Consider the following 22,398-nt stretch of genomic DNA (forward strand, 5'->3'; position numbering starts at 1 on the left):
TGAGGCCTGAAGATAAATTCTCAGCAACAGGGGATATGCCCATTGTGTCTTGGAGCCAGAGAGGGAGAAATAAGGGTCCACTCCCCGAAACACCCTGCTTCAATATTTACCTGACAGCTTTGGTATCTTGACATTTTCCCCAGTGTATTTCCTCCTTTATCAGATCTTATTTTACAAGGGATTTCTTGTTATACAGAACTGACATAAATCAATCTATAACAGAGGAATTTGTTTAATACATTTATTCTTTTAAGAAGTTGCATGATCGTATTTCATCGACTCGTACAATAGGAAAAAAAATTTACTACTAAAACAGAGTTTGTGGAGACTGATGGATGGTAAATCTATTTAGTCTTTTCAGAGGTTCATTCTTAGATTTTAATGTTAAATAATAACAACTATTCATTTAAGCTGGTCTCACTGTATATCTTGACCTTTAGCAATTCCGCACACAGCAGCTTATTGTGGTATCCTTTAAATATGAGAAATAGAATGTTTTACTTTGCCATTAAAAGAAAAATAAAAGAGTACTGTATGTTACATGGCCCATGAAATATTGGCAGTGTGCTCCTTGGCTTTCATTCGAAGAACTGCGATACTGGAAGACCTCCTTTCAAATTCTGGCTTTGTTTCAAATGCATGTCCATTGGTAGCCCCAGTAAGAAGAGAGTCAGTGAAAAAATTGTTGAGGGGCACGTGGCTGAACTGGTTCTGGTGGTTTGAAAACCCTGTGTAACTGGAATCTGTCCGAGGCGAGTGAGAATAAGGTGTCATGCAGGAGGAAGTGTCACGTGGTAACATGCATGAAGTAACCACAGAACCACCACTCGCATTTCCTGCCCACAAATTGTTCTGAATCTGGAATATATAAAACAACAAATATTACATTTACGCATTCTCACTTTTGTTCCCTTACATTTGTTAAGCAGTGTTGACTCAATTTTGTCAGCTATGCATTGTTTGCTCCCATTGGGTGGTTTGTAATGACATTCTGAGTACCGAAAGTCATTACTAAAAAATAATTATTTGAAAGATTCTTCCGATCTGTTATACTGCCACAGATCACCAAAACCCACATACTTGACCACATAAAATACTCTCAAAACATGTCAATCTCTTGAGTATTCTTTTTATAGTCGTGATTTTTTAAATGAAATCTAGATTTAGTCATGATTCATGATAAATTCATGTGTTTACAAAAGCAGTTTAAAATACAGTTTTAAGTTTAAATATAGTTTTCATCCTTCTAAACTCAATGACACAATTGCATTTTTTTGAAGTTCTATAGTCGGACTCAGTGTGGCAGCTTTTGTTGGAAACCATTCCTGATATTTACTCTGTAGATATTTTTAATTAAACTCACTATTGGAAATGTTTACCCTTTCATTGCTTTTTATTTCCTATAATCTTAAATACATAGCTCTGTGAATATGAGCTATATATATATTTTTTAAACATTTTTTCTATGCTTTATATGATATACTGAGGTTGCAACAGAATTGTGACATGTAAAATAATTTAAAATTCTAAAACACGACCATTACCAAATAATGAAAGCACAACTGAGAAAAATATGTTAGTATTAGCAAAAATATCATGAGTACAATTAAAGTACTATATATATTAAAGTACAATTAAGACTGAAAAGTAGGTTGTCACTTGTGCCCAGAAAATTCACATTTCTTAGTATTAAGGAAAAACAAACACAAATTTCTCTAAATTTACTAGCATGTAAAGGAGACACTAAATAGAATTTGTGTAATATGAGTTTTAAATAGGAGGTATCTTAGACCAACTATTAAAACAAAGAAAGGAAAAAAAAAAAAAGCCAGTGTTCACATGCATTACTGAGAAGCACAGAGAAAAATCATGTAAACTTCAGGAGCTGAGGAAAATGAGACAGAGTTCAAGCCTTAGAAAACAAAATTTAAAAATTGCAACATTATTACAATATTGCAATATTATTACAAAAATGTGAACCACAATGGAGCAGTAATACCTATGTTTACCACATCTGGCTTCCTTTTTTAAAATCATGATAATTAGAATCATATCATCATTGTTTTTAACACATACACGAATAATGTTTGCTTATATTTATTTTTACGTAAAGATTCCAGTCTACTGCATATAACCTCTGGTGTCGTCTCCCAATACCCACGCTTAAATCTTCCTTTTTAAGACAACTTATTTTCAATTAATAGCATCACATGTTAATGAATCTTCTACATTGCACTGGTAGAGATGTTACTCTGTCACTCAAGAAAAGACTGCTTAACCAGTTTCAAACGTAAGGGAAAATCTGAACAGCTAATTTCATCTGTGAGTTGGGGCTTAAAGACTGGCACAATTCTCACTTCAGTGTTATTTTAGAAATAGTTATTTATATAAATATATTTATAAGCTGCTTTAAATATATGAAATTTGTGAGACATAGCTATAGATATATTTAATGATTTGCATATTCTATTAATCTTTAAGTCATCCTGGGCTATGTCGTTTTAATTTTGGCTGATCTACTAAACGTATCCCACGTTAGCCAAAATATAATGATTGGTGCCACTGATGGCTGAGTTATGTATCTCAAACCAACAAGAGGGACTGTTAATGTCATTACTCTGTCAACCTAGCTCTTCTAACTTGATCTGGGTGATTTTCCTCTGACATTCAATCAACCATTGTGCTACACTGCAAAACCCACAGTCACATGTCTGACAAAGGGGCTTTCAGGAAATGAAAGTGAACTTGCTTGCTTATTTTTGAAAAAATAAATGAAAGGCAAAATAGCGGTAGAGAAAGATTATTTACATTTTAAGTTTGTTAAAGGATTCCTCAATTTATACATAGTATTGTTGAAATTTATTACTAAAATCATCTACTCATATTCCAAAAGCATAGAAATATATTTAATAACTAGGTAAAAAAACAAAAGAAGAAGGAAAGTAAGGATGGTAGAGACGGGGAAAGTTATCTATCAGTGTAAATTAGGAAAGTTTTTTCTCCCTAAAATAATTCACATTAATCTACCTATAAGTTGAAAATAAATCTCCAGTTTCCATGGCATGGACAGATATTTTTATTCTGATCAAAACTTCTTATCTGGACGTGATCAAAAAAGTTAAATGTGTTACTTCTGGTGAAAGAATTTCTGGCATATAGAAAGAAGTGTTTTCTGAACAGAACAGACTGGTCAAGCAAGTTCCTACAGCAATATTTTAGTTGGATGTGAGAAGATACCCATGTAGTCCCATGGGTAGTGATAATGTGGCACATTTTTACTGGTATGTCCTATTTCCTGATCTCTCTCTCCTCCAGCCCATATCTTTCTTTCACTTAAAAATTGCTGGCAAGTCTTCATCTGACTTTAGGGTTTTAGTTGGTTTTGATAGTGAAAGTTAGATGCAAATCATAAAAGACAACATCCCCAGTGAATTGAGGTTTTGCTTCCTCTGAAGCATTCCCTCCGGATGATTAAACATCTGATGACAACAACCAAAATCGTGCTCATGGTAGCTAACGGTTAGCACTGAATTACCACGTGCATGGTATTAGATGTACTGGGAAGATGTCTAATCATTTCTATACTCTAAAAGATGCTTCTTTGCTTTTAGTTCCCCCATTTTATAAAAGGTAAAACTATAAAACAGAGGGCGTAAGAACCTTCCACAAGATGTGTAACTCCAATGGCAGAGGTCAAATCTGAATCCAGAAAATCTTAAGAAATGCAACAATGATATAAAAACTAGTCTTATAAGTTGAAATTGGTTATTTACTTATTTGTCATCCTCACCTTGTGCGGGTTCACAGGCTCTATTCTCTAAAAGCAAAATCCCCGATGTTTGCTCATATTTTTTTCTTCATCCTTCAGCCTGACACAATACTGATAAGCACTTAATACAAATTTATTAAATGACTGAAAAATATCGAAGAATATGAAATTTGAACTGATCCATCTTGCAGGTGTAACCAAAATCTTATGGACAGTTTATGCTAATATATCTAAATTTCGTTTCCTAATTTGAGCTCTATAATCACTATTCTGTATAATCTTGATAATTATCATGAAAATTTCATCCCCGGACACTGTTGACTGTATTTCCCTGGGTAGTTTTATTTTCCTATCAAGTACTTATTCCTCATCACAGATAGATCTTCTTGGAGATTGACTCATTAAGTATGGGGTGCAGCTTATGGGATCTGTATTAAAATAATGACAATGACAATAATACATGAATTCTGAAAATCACCTGGGATGAGGCAACACTATTAAAGTCCAACTTCTTTCCAAATGCAAAAACCCCTTGTACACTTTCAATTATATTTAGTTCCTGTGATAAGAAGCTCACCTCTTTAAAAAATTTTCACTGCCTTTTGGAGAGCTCTGTAAAAAGTGAGCTGTTACCTTCCTCTATCACTTCTATTTCTGTTCTTTAAAATGATGCAGAACAGGCAGCATCCTTCTTACATGTAAAAATCTTCAAATATCTTAGGCAATTATTACACGAGTCTTTTTTTCTTAAGCATTCCTCAAAGGCACTATTTGATCAAACAACAAAGCTGTTAGAGCTTGTGGTTGAATAAATCTTCCTGCTGTCAAGGTGAGCTCAGTCTATGGCCCCTCCATCCCTCCACCAATTCTATTCTTATACAAGTGGTCATTTTAAAAACATGTGCTCAAATCTACAAGTCATATTGTCTAAAACTGTACATATATTTCTTAACAGAGAAGCCACACAAAAGTCTCACCCACTCATTAGAAGAAATATTATACTTGCTGTTAGATTTTGCAATGTAAGAATCTATTTTATTTTTCCTAAATAGGATTACTACTTTTCTTTTTTGGACTATTTCAGAAACACCTCCAATGGTGGAGTTCAGCACCAAATAAATTTTAGGGTTTTTTTGTGGGCCTCTAACGGTATATTATTAAAGAGCTTCACAATCAGGAACACCATTATTAAATAATACTCACGTCCTTCTTTCCTGTGTGCCAAAAAAAAGAAGAAGACTGCCTTTACATTTTTTCTTCTTTATTGTGTTTAAAAGGAGTAGAAAATCTAAAAATATTCCATGTTTTAATGTGCTTCGCAACATTTTTAAAAAGTTCTAGGGGTGCTTTCAAAGCATCGTCCAGGGAACTTAGCCAACTGCATCCCATTAGCACAAATGGAGGTTCAGCTGGCTTACTACACTCTACTTTGAACATTTGCCCCTTAATGTTTTTCTAATCAAATGAAAAGTTAACACTTAATTATTCCATGACTTTGAATTTAGGAGGAAAGTTGGTTTTTTTGTCTGATTCTTTCCAAATAGAAATAAAATTCATTCAACACTCATTTTTCTTCCAAGGAATTAAAAGTAATACACAGGAAAGAAAGGGTCAATATATGTATGCATTTTATACACACACACACACACACATGAGTTCTTCACTGTGGATATATATTCATCATGAGTTGAAGTAAAATGGTAAATAATGAATGAGAAATTATAAATCTCATTTACCTTCACCTTAGAAACTTGACATATTCTTTGTATAATCAAAACTACAAAGAAATTTTTAGTATACTAAACCTAGTGTACATTTCTAATATATTTGCTGATTTTATTATAGCAAGCAACTTTTCGTACTTTTAAAAAGCCTCTTAAAAGAAATGAAAGTTTGTTAGTCTTTCCATTAGCTATAAAGTACCATGATTTATAAAAACATCAAATAGTTCCATGACAGCATTATATATTCTATTTCCTAATGCTAGTGCTATTTAGAAGACACCACCCTATGGAATTTAATCTGGATCTAAGAGACACACTTAATAACATGAAATCATTGAGTAATAATCATTCTTTAATTTTAAAGCAACTCTAAAACTAACTAAATATTTTTCTACTAAAACAAGTTTATTTAACCTTATTCCTCTTCTATATATAGATGGCTCTTACTTGCCACCAATGTCCATATGTACACACATACACACACACACACACACACACACACATCATGCTACACTCATACTACCCTCACACCATATGCCTACACACTTTCCTGCGGGCGGTAAAGTTTGCTTTAAAAGGACACAGATCAGGGATTCACAAAGAGGTATTTGTAATAACGTTTTAGCAATAGCTTCTTTGCAAGAAAATCCAAAAGTTGATTTTTGTTTTTCCTCTTTGAGAGAATGTTTACATTTATTGACCACTTTGTATATTATTCAATACTTACTATGTAGATTTATTACCACATTATTACTTCTATAATTTACTAGATTTTTTTATATGGTCTCTTTAAAAAATGCAAACATGACTTTCCTCAGAAGCAGTTTAATTTTTTAAGAGGCCATTATATTCTTTACTAGCATAACCCTCCCTTTAAAATTTAGGGTGATAAAATGTTAATAAGAATCATACACTTAGTAACTTGCAGATATTTTTAGTTATTGACTAATTTTAGGGTCCCATTAACTTTTCTACTAACTACATCAAGAAGTTACTGTCAGGGAGAAAGAATATAAATGTTTTTCTAAATAGTGAATTTGCTACCAGTGAGTAAGTCTCACTTGCTACCAGAGAATAAGTGAATAAGTTTCAAACACTGATACTTTGTCCATCTGGAAAAAAAAAAAGTCCCAATTAAGTTAATAGCGTTGTGAAAAGATTAACCTGTTTGGTTAATGTTTAGGTTCTACCTAAGACAGAAATAAGGGTACATTTTCATCAGTGCCTACTTATTAGCTATAATTTTCACATAAATAATTCAGATAACATATAATTATTAAGATTTTTTGGAATCAATTTACATTTCAAAAATATCAAAAGTATACCTTTTCAACATATAGTATCATTAAGCTGAAGTGATTAGAAATTATTTATCAGGAAAAGGTCATATATTAAATATTGGTTGCTACTTTGATTTTTTAAATAAAATTCCATCTTAGAAATATGTACAGAGATTTGGAACAAGAGTGAATCTTCCATTAAAAAATCACTGTAAGATATAACAATCATATGAGACTAAAAATCTGAGAAGAAAACTGCTTTACAGAAAAATAATTATATGTATCTTTTTAGTGCAAAAATTAAGAGCACTAACCTTCATAAGATATGTTAATGTCTGGAAATTTTCAGAATGACATCACATAAATGTGTTTAAATTCTGCATCACTTAAATGCTTTTTGAAATATGTGCTCCAAGTCAAAAGTATAAGAAACATTAAGGACATTTTTTTCTCTTCTTTTAGTGTTGGATGTGTGCTTAAACTGTATGGTAATCATGATCATTAAAAAGACGTACAGGAAATCTCACTCTATATGCCTTAAAATGACACTTTTCAAACCAACTCACCTAAGGAGGGAATAAAGCAATAGCACTTAGGATTTGCTATTTTACTTATTATTCAGCAACAGTGATCAACATGGAGTCTTTTCCAATTAACTGTCACATTATTTTTCATGTATTTGAATACATGCATGATAGCCATTGTTGACAGCACTTGATTCATTTCTAATGACACAATTCCCCAATTAAAACAAAATCCACAACTATAGGAAACAAAGGTTAAAATATAAATTAAGTTTTCCTTGTGAATTAATAACTTAAAATATAAATCCAATATGCAAATACTTTAATCTGCACAGGATATTTTTAAATTTAGAGGCTTAATAAATATGGCGAGCAAAAACTCTGAGTTAAAATATATCATAAGTTCACACTAGCAATAACAATGTGTGCTGCAGGTCTTAACCCAAGGTCTGTTGGCACAGACTTCTCAGGCTTAATTGCCCCTCTGGTTCTTCTCCATCCCCCGTAAGGTAGTTTTTATGTGTATAAGCAACAATAGCACTCTTCAATCATTTATTTTTACATATATATTTATTTTGGTAAACTACTCAATTTATTAATTTATTCTTTCCTCTTAAACTATAAAATACTCATGACCAATTCAGTTACATTCAATGCTTTAACAGCAATCACCTAGTAAAAGCAAAAAAAAAAAAAAAAAAGGCTAAGTTATTATTACTATGTAAAGTCAGTAAGTCATATTAAATAACTTGAATATCACATTTTTCAAAAAAATGTCTATATTCATATTCTAAGATATGAATGCACTTTGCTTCTTTTGCAGGATATTTTTTTTAATCTCTGTAAAGTGTTTGTATTTTCAACAAAATAAAAATTATTCCCTCTTTGTGTCTAGCTGCGTCTTCATTTAATTGATGGTACATGTAACTTATATATATATGTATATATACTTTACATATATATGAAATATTTTACATATATATGAAATATTCTTATACAAATCGTTATATAACTTGTATATATTTTTATACACTTAACTAAATTAGCAATTTTATATCAATATGATTTGTTGACCCAGTGATGTTAATATTTTTGTCCTCCATTGATCCTAAGAGAAGGTTCACTGTATCACTATGGGACCATTTAAATTGGTTGTCTCATAGATATGAGAATATTTATTATACAATGCACCAAGTATAGCAACATTTACTAACATTTAAAAAAGATTTTTGGTTATTTATTTACTGTTTCAGACGCCTTTAAATTGCTAAACCACAGTGGTTGAAGGAGTCAAGTTCCATATTCTTTATTTAGCTTAAGTAAATGTAAACTTTAAGATTAGTACAGAAACTGACGCTAGACTTAAGAAGGGCAGAACAATATTTTCACAATCACTGTCTTACAGAAATGTTAACATTTCCTTTAAAAAAAACTGTATAATTACAATGCTTGAAACAGAATTTGTTAAACTAGAAATGTTGTACAGCTTGCATCTGTGTTTTAAATTACTCCAATGACTACAAATTATTTATAACTTGAATCCAACCTTTGGTACGTTCAAACTCCAAATGGCATATATTTATTAAGTCATCAATTAAACAACAGAAAGCAAGACACTGCATGGGTCCCCTTGTATATTACGTAAACATAAATTTAGTTATGATTCTCACTATATACTGAGCAAAACCCCATGAAAAATTTTGGTGGGAAACAAACTTCAAACCTTTTAAATTTTTTTGATGAAAATATTTTCTTCATGAGAAAATAATTTTGGTGGATTTAGAATATACTCAAACATTCCTTAAATTACCATATTTGGTTGTCCCAATTTAAAGAGGAAAGTACATTTAACTAAATTTGATCTTTCCGTAGACCCTTAAATAGTGAATTTACTCAAAAATTGGATTAGCTTCAATGCTACAATAACAGAACATTCCCACCACTTAGCGACCTCTCTACTGTAGAATCAATAATGACTAATGGCTATTACAGGGTTGTTACTATTTACTGAGCACTCATTATGTCCCGAGCAATGTCCTAAGTACTTTGCAGAAACTGTTGCTTCTAATCTTCACAAACGTCCTATGAACTTTTATACCCATTTTACAAATGAGGAGAAATATGCCTAGAAGTTAATTCATTCGCCAAAGGTCTACAATCTATTAAGTAGCAGAGTCAGGATCTGAACCCACAACTCCCTGGCTGTGAAGCCCATAGTCAAACATGAACACCTAGCCCTCCGCAAGTCCCATGACTTCGCTCCACAGACTGTTTGGAAATCAATTTAGTCCTCTCAATGACAGAAAAAGCATTTAGGATGATGAGATCCACACCACCCACTCTAGCACCAATAATATCTCCATTTTACAACGAAAGAATCTGAAGATCAAGGAAGTCAGGAGACTTACCCAACATCACCCAGCAAGTAAACGATAAAGTCGATGCACATGTGATCTGAGCCAAACCTAAGGGCATGAAACTAGAGTTTCTGGTAAGAACAAAGGCTGGCTATAATCCTCCAGAGAATGTTTATACCTTGAAAGATATTTTATTCAACAGAATAATTATTTAAAGAAATGCTCTGGTCTTCATAAATTAGAAATAAATTAGAATCTACTCGATAGATGCTTGCTTTTTCAACTCAAAGACAAAAGTATATAGGTCTTTTTGGTCTGCTGGGTGTAGGCTGCATCAAGAAGTGTCTGCAGAATTTGGTACGAATATCACCTGGTTCAAAATCTGACCAAAAAGCAAGAGATTCTGTCTGGATGGTTTACATAACCCTCGTGCCTCAAACAGTACCTAGCATGTATTTGTTGACTAAAATGCAAATAACTCTGGAAAAAAAAAATAAGTCGAAAGCGTTCTGCAAAATCTTCGTGATCTATTTCTTCCAACAGAGGAAGAAACTGAGACTCAGAGAGAGAAAGTTAATTGCTGAGGCCCCCAGAGACGGTTCACAGCAGAGATTCAGAAATCATCTGTTTTAACTGAAAATTGGTTAATTTGGGGTTCCTAACATATTCCAGAATGTTGACGTGAAACGGCTTTTTTCCACATCTCTTCGGTGTATACATAATTTGCTAGATACTGTTGTAATACGAAGTTAAGAACTGAATCATCCTTTCTAAAGCATGAGTGCTTTAGAGTGTAAACGGGGCGGCAGACGCTGGGTAAGCTCCACCACTAGTCAGTGAGGAAGTGATGTGCTGATTGAGGGAGAACTGAGGGAAGGTTTCCTGGAGGAAACACAGGTTAGGGGACGGGAGGGAATTCAAGACAGAGGATCAGATTCAGCTCAGCACAGGGACTAGATGGAGCGCATGACTGTTGTTTGAAAGGTCATGTCATGGAGAGCATCAGGTAGGCTAGTTTCATTTAGCTAAATCATGGTGCTGCCAGATGACAACTGATACATCGCGAGCCAAAATAAAGGGCTTTTAAAAAACAGACACTATTTTTCAGTACATCAAAATGTACGACCTTAAAGTGTATTACTATTGACATCTCTCCTCTCACTGTTTGCTTGCTATCAAATATGAACAAGCTTAAAAAGAGAATACCCGAACACAGTCTAAAAGTGTCTACATTTTTTTAAATGCTTTATATCATTATTTTATACATTTAAAAAATGAAAGCACGTTTGCTCTCCAAAGTGATTTGGTGTTTTTAGGGTCAAAATTGAAATATTTCATTGCTCAGGGATGCTGCGTAAAGAGCTCTGAACCCCTGTACTCAGAAAACCTGGACTTAAATTCACTGAGTTAATGGCTGTCAGAAAGAAGCCTGGCTTAAAAACAAGCCCTCAACTGGTAGGTTTTAATTCTACCAGTAGGGCTGTTGTTACTATTTGGTAATGAGAGCAATGGAAACAAAGTATTTAGAAGACTTTAGAAAATATTAATTACTATTCATAAATAAACTTATATGTTATATAGAGATACTTTTATAGCTGGCAAGATTATTATTCACATTGAGCAGACCTGAGGAGATCATTTTCCCAACCATTCCTGTTTTTCATGTATTTCTGTGTATGCTGCTGTTTTCCTGCCAAATTGTTAATTCTTCATTTCTATCCTGTTTCTGGTTTTCTAGTTTCCAACTTTTTGGTAATTAATATTTTTTTTCTGTAATTAGTAACAGTAACCAAGCTCAGTAACCAAGGGTCTGACTGTACTGGGTTGCTGGATTCTGTTTTGGTTCCTATTTTTCTGATTGTAATTTCTATTTTCAAGACACATGCTTAAGAAAAAGTTTCCTTTAGGCTGAAGTTTGAGAGACATGATCTTGGCATAATTATTTCTTCAAAATAAAAAAAAAATCACCCACATATTTTTAAGTTAAAATGGAATTTTCCTGACTCTCTCCAATACCCACAGTGGGGAGTGAGAGACACTTGGTTTCAGTATTTTTGGCAACCAAACATTTAATGACTTACCAATATAAAAAATTACTATGGATTTTACAGTATTGATTTTATTATTGTTGATGAATTATACTGTCAAAATAACTTCAAAAACAATAACTTCAACATGTGATGCCTGTGTTGCCATACTTAAATTAAGAGTTGGTATAACGAATGTACATAAATTATGGAGAAACCACAGGGAGAATTAGTGCAAAATTCCCATGATTTGTGAGGGGAAATTTGTAAATGAGTCCTTTTTTGGAGTGGAAAAGACTATTGACTGTATAATTCGATTGTACCATCTCCCTTCCTGCTTGAGCTGCTTAGTGGGTCACCCCAGTGTGTTAACTGACAATCTCAAAAGCTAGGAGGCACAATAACATGATGGCAAGATAATCCCAGGAGAAAAGCATGACTAAGAGTATGTTAAGTTACACTGAGCCCTTATAAAGAGCTTAGTTTGTGCCAGGCACTATTCTAAATATTCTACGTTGCACTGAAGAGGAGAGGGAAGTTAGAGATAAGACAACCACCAGCAGGGCACAGGGAAGTGGGGGAAACACACACACACACACACACACACACACACACACACACACACCAAGGGAAAAGGGAAATGGGGTTTCCAAGGAAAGCAACGAAGACTGAAATAAAAAGGTGCCAAAAACAGTATGTTGTAAGTAGTAAGATGGTATAAAGTCCATTTGAAAAGAGTTCATTAATTTGTAACTTTATTTCTAAGTTCGTCACGGTGAAGTGGTTCACACTTATATAAAGTCCACGCCAATATACGCCATCTTGGTCCTTTCCGTTGTTATTTCACTGGCTCTGAGTATAGTTTCCACTCCCCTGAACTAAACCGCAGACTTGAATAATGCCACTTAGGCCTTACCTTTGCTATTCATTTATTAATTATTCGATCTTTTCAACATAGTCGTTGGGAGAGACAGTCTATTGTATGGGTTAAGATCTTGCACGTGGGAGCCAGACTGCCTGTGATGAGATCCCTACCAGTGAAGATAAGTAAATATCTCCCCTCTCTGTGCTTCAGTTTCCTCATATGGGAAATGAGCATAACTAATTAATAACACCTACTGCATAAGATCATGGGAAGGATGAAACGAGTTACCACATGCAACCTGCTTAGAACACTGCCTGATACAGTAAGGGCTATGGCTGTGTTCACAACTACAAAACCACTCCAGAGCTGCTCTCATGGAATCTAGAGCCTACCACGGAGACCTCCTCAGAGTACTATGTTCAGAACTCAACCACGACACTCAAAACTACTCGCTGAATAAAAGCTCATTGGCCCTGTGATGGTAAATAACAGAGTATATATATATATACATGCTTTTAAACTGGAGGAAAAAATAAAGGAACTACTTTAAGATCAATTTTTAAGAGTAAGAAAAAACACGGTTCTTCTGATGGCAGGTATGGACATTTATTCAAAGGGCTGCCGTCCAGCAGATCACAGCGGCGAGGCTTAGCTGCGGCAGCCCGCCATAGGCTGGCCCATGAGGAAGCACTCCTGTGATCACGGGCCAATTCCTTACCTCCCACGGCTTTCGTTTCCTAACGTTTAAAAGGACTGAACTAGGTGATCTCTAAGGCTTTTACTCACATATAACGTTACATTAATAAATTTGTAGAATTTGTCTGGAAGGGTGAAGGTCTCAAAATAGGTTTTTAAGAATCATAAAAGGCATCAGAATATAAGGATGAACAAAACGAAAGGACTGGATTCATGCTCACAGGGTATGAACTTAGAGTTGAAGAAAATGAATACCCTTAAGTTTGGGGTGGCGAAGATTTGGTTACTGGACTGTCAAGCTATTCCCCCAGCATATATGTTACATATTTGTTTTCAAAATGGTCTGTAACAATGCATATCCTTAAACAGTAAGGAATGAAACAAATGTCTTGTTCCTTATCATGTACCAACTACAGTTCCAAATACTATAACTCGGTAATAGGAAAAATTACTGTCCAATTCAAAAGATAAAACGTATTTTATTTACATGCATTACAAAGTTGTGAGAAAGAAAAAATAAGGCCTCTAAATTAAAAGGAAAAAATGAGAAGAAAACGAATTTTTAAATGCTCTTTAAAATGAGGTGAGAGTTCCCATTATAAAGGGGTGGATGTGTTTTTTAATGTGACAAATTGTTTCAGTGATCTCCAGTACTAAGCCAATGTATGTTTTAAGTAACCAAGGGCTAAATGTCTCCTTAAAACAATGAGTAACTTCAAAGCTGGAAAGACAACATAGGAAAAGGGAGATTTTTAAGTGGAACTGAAGGTTTCATAGACCACACCAGACACTGGGTTAGGGAATAGTTCATAAAACATTAGCCACAGAGACAGCACGCCAAGCAATGCTTTATTTATTTTGAAAAGTTAACAAAGGAAACAAGTCTGAATAGCTAAAATGTAGACTAATTAAAAGGCTTATGCTATGAATGATGCTACTTTAGCTGTTGCAATGTGTAACAAGGAAGGGACCTAAAATATTTTTGAACAAATGGCTCTAAAAGAAAATAATAACAAAATAAATATTCTAGTAAAATAAACATCTAACAAACATGCAAAAAGTCTCCTGGAGGTTAAAATTTTCATTCTCTACTATTGTATTAGATATAATAAAGCCAATAATAATAGCCCTTTTAAGAATATACAAACCACATCTATTTTTCACGGTCAGTATTCTGTGAAGTTTACCATACCTGTGGATAGCTGTCAGTCCTTGGCAAAACTGATATATCATAGGTGGCAGCGAAATGGCTTTTAGCTTGTTGTATTTGGCCATAACGTTCCCTTTTTCTCCACTTGGCCCTTCGATTTTGAAACCAAACCTAATTTTTTTAAAAAGTAGAATTTTAGCTGAGGAATATGTGAAAATGCAATGGTGATGTTAAAAGACACAGCTCAGAAACAACAAACCAGGTCAACAAAATCACTAAGAAAGAAATTTATGTCACAAAAGTATCCACAAATTTTACTTTCTATTTCACCCTGATAAGTGCTATGTTCATGAGGCAATATAAATTAATAGAAAAGGAGGAAATACTTTAAAAAATTATTTAATATGTCTCAGCCTCTGTTTTTTTTTTTTCATTTTGGAAAATAAAAAGGAATTAGATTATAGGATTTTGAAGACTCCTTTTGTCTCCAAATTATCATAGATAATCCTCTTCTCAGAGAATGCTGCAAATCTGGAAGACATTCATGACTTTTTAGTTTGGGGTTATGCACATAATATTAACCCAGCCAAACTATAACCAAATTAGTATCTGGGTCTGTCAAAAACAATTATCTTTAGAACATGTCACAAAGTGAAGACTGTGCTGGGTTGTACCCATACTTAGATAATCTTAGAAAAATTTAAACACAAAGATTACATCCAAACATGTGGCACTGGCAGAAATATCATGATTATTTAGAAACTGAAAATATTAAGATTACCTATTATATTGAGCATGATAAAGACTCTAGGTAAAATGGAACCATCTGAAATCGAACTCTGGTTTTAAAATACACAAATGTGCTTATTACATCAATTACACCACTTATAATACTTATCTTCCCTTATAGGAAATGCTCAGAAATCTCCAAATCATTTCTCCAATATAACAGACTTACAGGTATAAATAAGATAAATGGGAAGGTATAACCAAGTTCAAGTAAGCCTGTGAGTTACTTCAGCCCTACAGAATCCCTAAGCTTCCATCCAGATTTCTTTATTTCTATATTAATAATATTTATCATAACAGCCATCTTCCTCAGAGGGTTAAATAATCACTAATTCACACCTGGAGCTCCCCAGAATCTTCACTTTAATATTTTAATGAACTAAAGGGAGACACAAAACATTATATTCAGTATGTGTTATTTGGTATTTTTGAGTAGACATTTCACGAGCAGCTGTCAGGAGGCTCTTCAGTCCCTACAGAACTCTGTTCAGAATACAAAATACTTACAAAAGAAGCCAGAAATCACATAGAGAAGTGCAGATTGTTAAAACTGTTAAAACTTACTTGAAATGTTTACTCCTTTCATATTTAATTGTAATCTTCTCTATCTCTACCATCACACTTACGGATACATATTAAGCCTCAGTTCAATGTGCAAGCACGTACTGCATATTTAAGGAGGCACTTTAAAGAGTTTCCAGCAATTAAAATATGGCAAAGAGAGCTACCTGGTCAGTATGGTTTCTTAGAAGACTGTTGGTAAAGGTGTATTGCACATAATGACCAGGGCCCAAAACAATATCAACAACAAACCAAAACAGATTTTCTTCCTATCTTCACAGGCACTAGGAGCATAGTAAGGAAATTTAGTAATGAGGTTTTCTTGTGTTTTTTTTTATAGAGAAAAAAGAGCTTTATAATCTCCTTAAAATAGGTATGAATTACCACTCTGATATGAAAAGCCAGAAAGAGAAAACCTGAGTAAATTAGGTTCAGGTTGGCTCTCGTGCATGTTTTTAGACAAAAATTAATCAGGAGTTGATGACACGTTAAGGCGAAAACATCCATTGTGCGCAGCTGATCATTCTATGTGTAAACATATTTTCTATGGTTACAAGTATAACTAATTCAAATATATGAACACAAGGCAAAAAATAAAAATAAAACAACAGACACACGGGGCTGATGTTAACACTTGACAATTCTAAAATTCTTCACTAGCATCAACTTTCTGTATATTTACTTCCTGAATTAAAATAAAGTAACTATTCGCCTCCAGAAGCTAAAGAAAAATCCTGCTGCTTGGTATTCCCACGCCACCAAATGTTGCCTTTAATGATGAAACGGCCTTACAATGGCTTAATCTTCAGAAGAAATATTACTCTCAGGACAAAATTCTTCACTATCTTATTCATTTCTCTATTTTCCTACTGTATGGGAATTGCAAACTTCAATATTCTCCTGTTTAGCGTGGTAAAAACACACAAAGAAACAGGCTATACCCTGAGATTGTTACTTGAAAACTAATAAAATGTAGTTTTAGAATAGCAACTCTAGTAAAAATAAAATATTCCTAAGAGATAGAATTTTACCTAATATAATTTTTTCAAATGATTTTTAAAAATTCAGTATATTGTGCCATCCAATTTGATAATTTGAATATGACTTATAAATATAATTGAGTATATCTTTTAAAATTACTTCAAGATAATTATTTCTATTGCCTCTGCAAAGAGGCATAGCTATCTACATTTAAAAGTTAAAATGGAATGGCCAGGCAACTATTAGAGCTAGAAAAATTATAAGTGAGCTATACGATCTTTCTTCATACACAGTAAAAATAAGTTATGGTATATAGAACAATTGGGGATTTGTGAGATTGTTTCATTTTTTTTCTTCGTTTTATTATAACCCCAATCTCAAGAAAATTATAGATCTATGGGCCATCACACAAATAACTTACCAATACCTGGTATGTAACCTAAAAAGAACCTTAATAGCTGATAAAATAGAAAAAAAATAAAATGAATGTATTAGTAAATAGATAGCTATGATTCTGTTTTTGCCCTTCAAAAATTAATTTTTAAATTAGAGATATTTATGATATTCTCTTTCTTTAAATAATCATTAATTTGTATGCCTATGTAATAAGTGAAGTGTTCTTTTATGTTTTTGTGTGATTAAATCATTTGCAAGGAAAAAGAAATTTTAGTAACCCACATGCATATAATACCTAGTGCTGGATCTTTAGTTGGAGAATCGGTTTTTTCTGTTGTGGCAAAATGCAACCATTGAATTATTCTACCAGTATCTCCCCTTCCCAACACACACCCAAGGCCTTCATTTGGCTCCTACCTGCACCCTGGCCTCCGTGAGCTCTGTCCTCAGAGCAAGCTGTTCTCTGACGTATACATCCGGGTAATGGGTTTTCTGAAAGACCTTCTCCAGCTCCTCCAGCTGCAGGCTGGTGAAGGTGGTTCGGTGTCTCCGCTTCTTACTGCTGGAGACGTTGCTGTCACATTTATCCCCAAGTTCATCCAGTTCTCCCTTTTCTGGCATCCCTTTCACGGGAGACATCCGGAGACTGTTACAGTTGTCCATAGCTCTATTTAGTTCGGTGTGAAGAGGCTGTCCTTCTACTTTAGTGATCCCATAGTTCACTGTACCCAGAGGGGGGAAAACAACAGTTCTCAGGACTGAGAAACATTTCAATGAAGAAATTAAGTTGAGGTAATGTAGAGCATCAGGAAAGCGGTCTGCGAATGATTTATTGTGCCAGTATTAATTCAAACACCACATCGTGTACTATTATTAGTCCACTTTGGGAAGGCTTAAGGCCATTTTAAAATGTGCACATGGAACTCACATAATTTGCCAGATTTATTTATACAGGGCTAATGTAATGCTTACGCACATAATTTATAATCAAGATGATCAAATTAAAAGATGCTCTAGATTTTTAAAAAATTGAGCCTAATTTTTGAAAAAATGAACCAAATTTAAGGTAAATGATGTATGTCTTTATTCACAGCAGACAAAATCGAGCTACTTACATGGCTCAAGAAAGACATTTCAATTTTAAAAACTGAAAAATTTCAATTTTAAAAATATCTGTAAACCCAAATCCAAACTCTTCCTAAAAGTTATCTTCCTGCTCCACGCAAAATGTATGGACTACAGGTTTAAGATATGGTTTTATTTCTACTATATTTTGAATATTTAGACTGTATATTCATGTCTGCTTTTTAATCTTTTTTTTTTTTCCAAAAAGTGATCTACTAAATTAATGACTTTCATATCAGTTTCTGGAAGTGCTTCTTATAGAACAGAATAAGATTTACATAGGCTTCTTTAGTGTAAAAACTCACTTGCAGTTCTTCCTAAATAGGTTGTATTTATGTTTAACTCATGTAATATGTTTTAAGACAGAAAGCTTTATTTTTCCCTAAAGCAGAGATATTAAAACATCCATCAAAAGATTACAAAAGATGTCATCTTCCATTCTGTTTAGGGGTGTTTTACTTTCAGTGATTTCCTCCAGATCTGATGGCATGTTTGCAATATGATATAAAACAAAATCTATCATATGGGGCCACACACACACACACACACACACACACAAATGCAATGGATGCATATAATGAAATTGGAAAGAGTTTTTGAAAAAGTAAAGTGAACCCACCAGAACAATAATTTCCAATGAACTGCCATCCTTTTTTTGTTTTTATCTGTTTTTAAATTCTCTCATAACGTATTTTAGCAACTGCTCTAGTCATTACAGCAACGTTTTGAACTTTAAGACCTACAATAACTTAAATGCCTAATATCTTTTATGCAAAAGATGTGATGTAAAACTAGATATAAAGAAGAGCCATGACTGGTTAACAATACGGTTTTGTCTTGGGCAGAGTTAAATGGGGAACTTCGGTAATTAGGGATGGGGGAGGGGAAGCAGCCGTGAGGCTAAGGGCATCTCGGCAGAAAGACAGGAGCTTTCCTAAATTTAGCGAACTGCTGCCTACATTCATCTTACTTAATACTTTCCTATTAAAATTCATCCTAAAAATGTGATGTTCGTTAAAAAGTTGTTAAGATATCAAAAAGCACCTATTTCTCTTCTTATTTTGGATTCCCGACAATTTAAAATAGGATGTAGTCCTATCCAGCAGTAACACAGGACATCAGAGAATCTTTTTTTTTAAAATCCTGTCCATTCGAGTAACTTTACGTATACAAGAATTCCAAAAATAAAGATACTGCAGTCTGAAATACAACCAGAAAGCCAAAAATTGAGCATATTAAAAATAAAAATTAATTGCGTGTGTCTTTCTACATCAATGACTGAAAACGATTTAACTGATTTTCTCTGTCGTTCCCACCTATATTTTTGGCTCAACCTTGCAAGTCAAAAGTAATTTGCAATGCTGAGTAAGTAAAATATACGAGATGGTTTTTTAAAAAACTTAACTGTGTACAAAGTATTTAGAAAATGAGCCCCTATGAGTCAGTATCTTGCCAGATTTTGACCCTCCATTAAAACAGGGGGCGGGAAGCTTGTTGTAAATATTTCACACTTAATTCGTTTGTTATTTTAAAGCAACCCGCTCCTTACAGCTTAACTGTGGAATATATACAATGATAAGGAAAAGTCCTCTTGGAATTGTAAACTTGCTTTAGCTGTCGCGATCTAAAAAAATAGGTTTGTATTGGGTTACAAGATAGAAAAGATAGATGGTTTGTTTTGATAACATTTTGACTTTGAGATACTTGGCCTTTCAAAGTTGAAGATTTCACCCAGAAGCATTCCGAGAAAGGGTCCTTAGGTGACTTTTAATGTGGAGTCAGAGAAATAGACAGTACAGAGTTCGGGAGTGAGTGCTGCTATTGGGATTCTTTACCCGAAGCTATTGAAAATGATTTGGTGTTTAGCAAAAATTTATGTGTGCTGTATTGCAAACCCAAAGAATCCGAAATCACAACTTCGCACAAGCTAATCTAGCAATCTTCCAACTTCACAAAATTCCGCTACGTCTTAGAAAACTTTCTTTAAAAGGTTTTTCACCTAAAGGAACTCAAAGTTTTCTTATTCGTGACGACAGTGACGTCCTCTAACGAGCTATGATCGATTTCAGCTCCTTCTCCGGGGGCAGCGCGTCGGGCTCACAGAGGAAGCGCGCTGTCTTGACTCAATTACACTCTATTTACCGCCCTATCAGTTTACGCCTGGGTCCTAGATAGCGGGAGTCCGGGACCCAGGAGCGACTGCATTCGACCGCTTAAAGAGAACCGCGCGGAGGCAATCCGGTGCCTAGTCCTTCCTTTGCCCCTCAAAGTCGGCTGCAGCCAAAACACCGCTCCTTAAAACGCTCACTGTTCCATTGCCTTCCTCCGCCCTCCGGGCTCTCTCGCTCCCCCTTTCCTTCCTTTCTTCCTTCCTTCCTCCCCGCCTGCCTGTCCCGACACGTCCCCGCACTTAGGGTTTGCGGAAGGGTGGCCGAGCCTCGGGCAGGCGACTCACCGCTGCTCTCCTGACAGGGCGAGGCTCTCTCCAGGCGCACGTGATGCTCCGCGCGGGGCAGGGGCCCGAAGGCCTGCACGCATTTGCCCGCCGACGCTTTGCTGTAAAAGGACTCATTGTCCAGCGTCTCCATAACGTGCTCCAATGCGCCTCCTGCGCCCATGTAGAAGTCACTGTTTTTACTCGGCGGGCTCTTGAGGGCAAACTTCTCGCTCAGAAACTCCATAATCCTGGAAGGCTGTTGCGGAGCTCCTGGGGCACGGAGGCTGGAGAGCGCTGGGGGGAGGGAGCAAGTGGGCGGGAGAAGGGAGGGCGGAGGAGGGAAGGGGAAGCGAGCGCTGCGGCGCCGGGAGCTGCCCGGCTCCGAGCCCTATAATACGTCCCGGCTGGAAAGGGGGCACCCGAAGTTGCTTTTATATCTTGAAACTCAGCTGGGCTCTTCGGGCATCCTCCCAGTTCTAATGAATATGAAAATAGGCAGGCGACTAACTCCACCCCGGGTCCCCCTCCGCCCCCACCCCACCCCCACCTTCCCCCACTTACCCGGGTAGGGCGCGTCCAGGCCTAGGTTAGACAGACAGCTCCATTTCAGACAAATGCCAGGAGGGACGAGGCCCCGACACCCAGAAACATTGTCGCCGCGACAGTGGACTGGCATTTCGGCAGAGCTTGGTGAGATCGCAAAGCACTTAACCCTCCACTCCCCGCTCTCTGCGCCCTTCCGGGCCGCGCGGCCGACACCCGGTCCCCACCCCGCCCCCACGCCGGCCACTCACTACCAGAAAGATTTAGAGGCGTCTTAAGACCTTGAAAGGAAGTATTACTCTAAAGGGCTTTTATTTCATCCGTAAATCGTTTATGTGGAAGATCCACATTAACCCGAATCCCAAGAAGCCAGATACATTGGCAGTTCTTTAGTGGGTCGGCCGCGGTGGAGGGGCCGCTTCTTCTTCCAACCCGGAGGAGCTCGGCGTCCTGGCGCTCTCGGCGCTTATGAGCCCTTGGCCTTTCCTTTCTTTCTGGAATGCCGCGGCGTGTGGACATGCTTGTGATGGGTGGGAGAGGGAAGCTGAACAAGAGGCATTGAAAGCATTATGCCAATACCCATCTATTTCCTCACTCTCCTCCCAACGCTCCCTTTGGTCCACTATTTAATCTTTCGATCCAGATTATTTTAGGAAAACCTGTTAGGAAAAGTGCCTCCTACAAAGGGCCCTTAGTATAGGCCAGAGGGAGGCTCGTTACACAAAAGGCTTACGAAAGAGGAAGGCTTTCAGCGTGGTTTTTAAAACAATTATTTTTAAAGAGTGGCGGTGGAGTTACCGTGAACAGCGCGTGCCGGGAGCGAAGCGGCGTTTCGGGCGCCGGCAAGGCCTGGGCCTGGGTTTGGGCCCGGGGAAGGGCGGGGTGGGGGGGGGATGCTAGGATGGGCGGGGAGCTGGTTGCTCCCTGAGGGCAGGGCAGCGCTGCGGGGTTGAAATCCCCTTTGAGTGGCTTTGGGATGGACTCTGGCTTTCGAGAAGCCCGCGGCGTCTAGGGGAAGTGTGTACAGTGCCCTGGGCACGAAAAGGCAGCCATTTGCAACAGGCTCTTGAGCTGGCAAATTTGGTGAAAAGCTCCCACAATTTGAGGACTATGGACTGCACCTTCCCCGGAAGGACTCCGTTCGAGGGTCCTGACCGCCTTTCTCGCACAGGCC

At 36.1% G+C, this 22,398-nt stretch overlaps 1 protein-coding gene across 1 annotated transcript; it reads right to left on the reverse strand.

Moving 5' to 3' along the window:
• Positions 1-280: 280 nt before the first annotated feature.
• Positions 281-21,010, reverse strand: ALX1 (ALX homeobox 1). The gene is made up of 4 exons (XM_026499949.3): positions 20,700-21,010; positions 17,537-17,841; positions 14,435-14,563; positions 281-858 (listed from the first exon to the last, which is right to left on the reverse strand). Exons 1-4 carry the CDS (start codon positions 20,923-20,925, stop codon positions 538-540), a joined length of 981 nt encoding a protein of 326 aa, XP_026355734.1. The 5' UTR covers positions 20,926-21,010; the 3' UTR covers positions 281-537.
• Between the last annotated feature and the right edge of the window lie 1,388 nt (positions 21,011-22,398).

This window comes from Ursus arctos, unplaced genomic scaffold, assembly GCF_023065955.2.
Source record: "Ursus arctos isolate Adak ecotype North America unplaced genomic scaffold, UrsArc2.0 scaffold_21, whole genome shotgun sequence".
NCBI classification, from domain to species: Eukaryota; Metazoa; Chordata; class Mammalia; order Carnivora; family Ursidae; genus Ursus; species Ursus arctos.

What these genes read in the sequence shown, in the direction of transcription:
- ALX1 (XM_026499949.3), bottom strand. Translation starts at nt 20,925, where the DNA reads ATGGAGTTTCTGAGCGAGAAGTTTGCCCTCAAGAGCCCGCCGAGTAAA. An exon ending in GCCCTGTCAGGAGAGCAGCG is followed by an intron (nt 17,842 to 20,699) that starts GTGAGTCGCCTG and finishes CTCTGGGTACAG; the next exon opens with TGAACTATGGGATCACTAAA. An exon ending in TCACGGAGGCCAGGGTGCAG is followed by an intron (nt 14,564 to 17,536) that starts GTAGGAGCCAAA and finishes TAAAAAAATTAG; the next exon opens with GTTTGGTTTCAAAATCGAAG.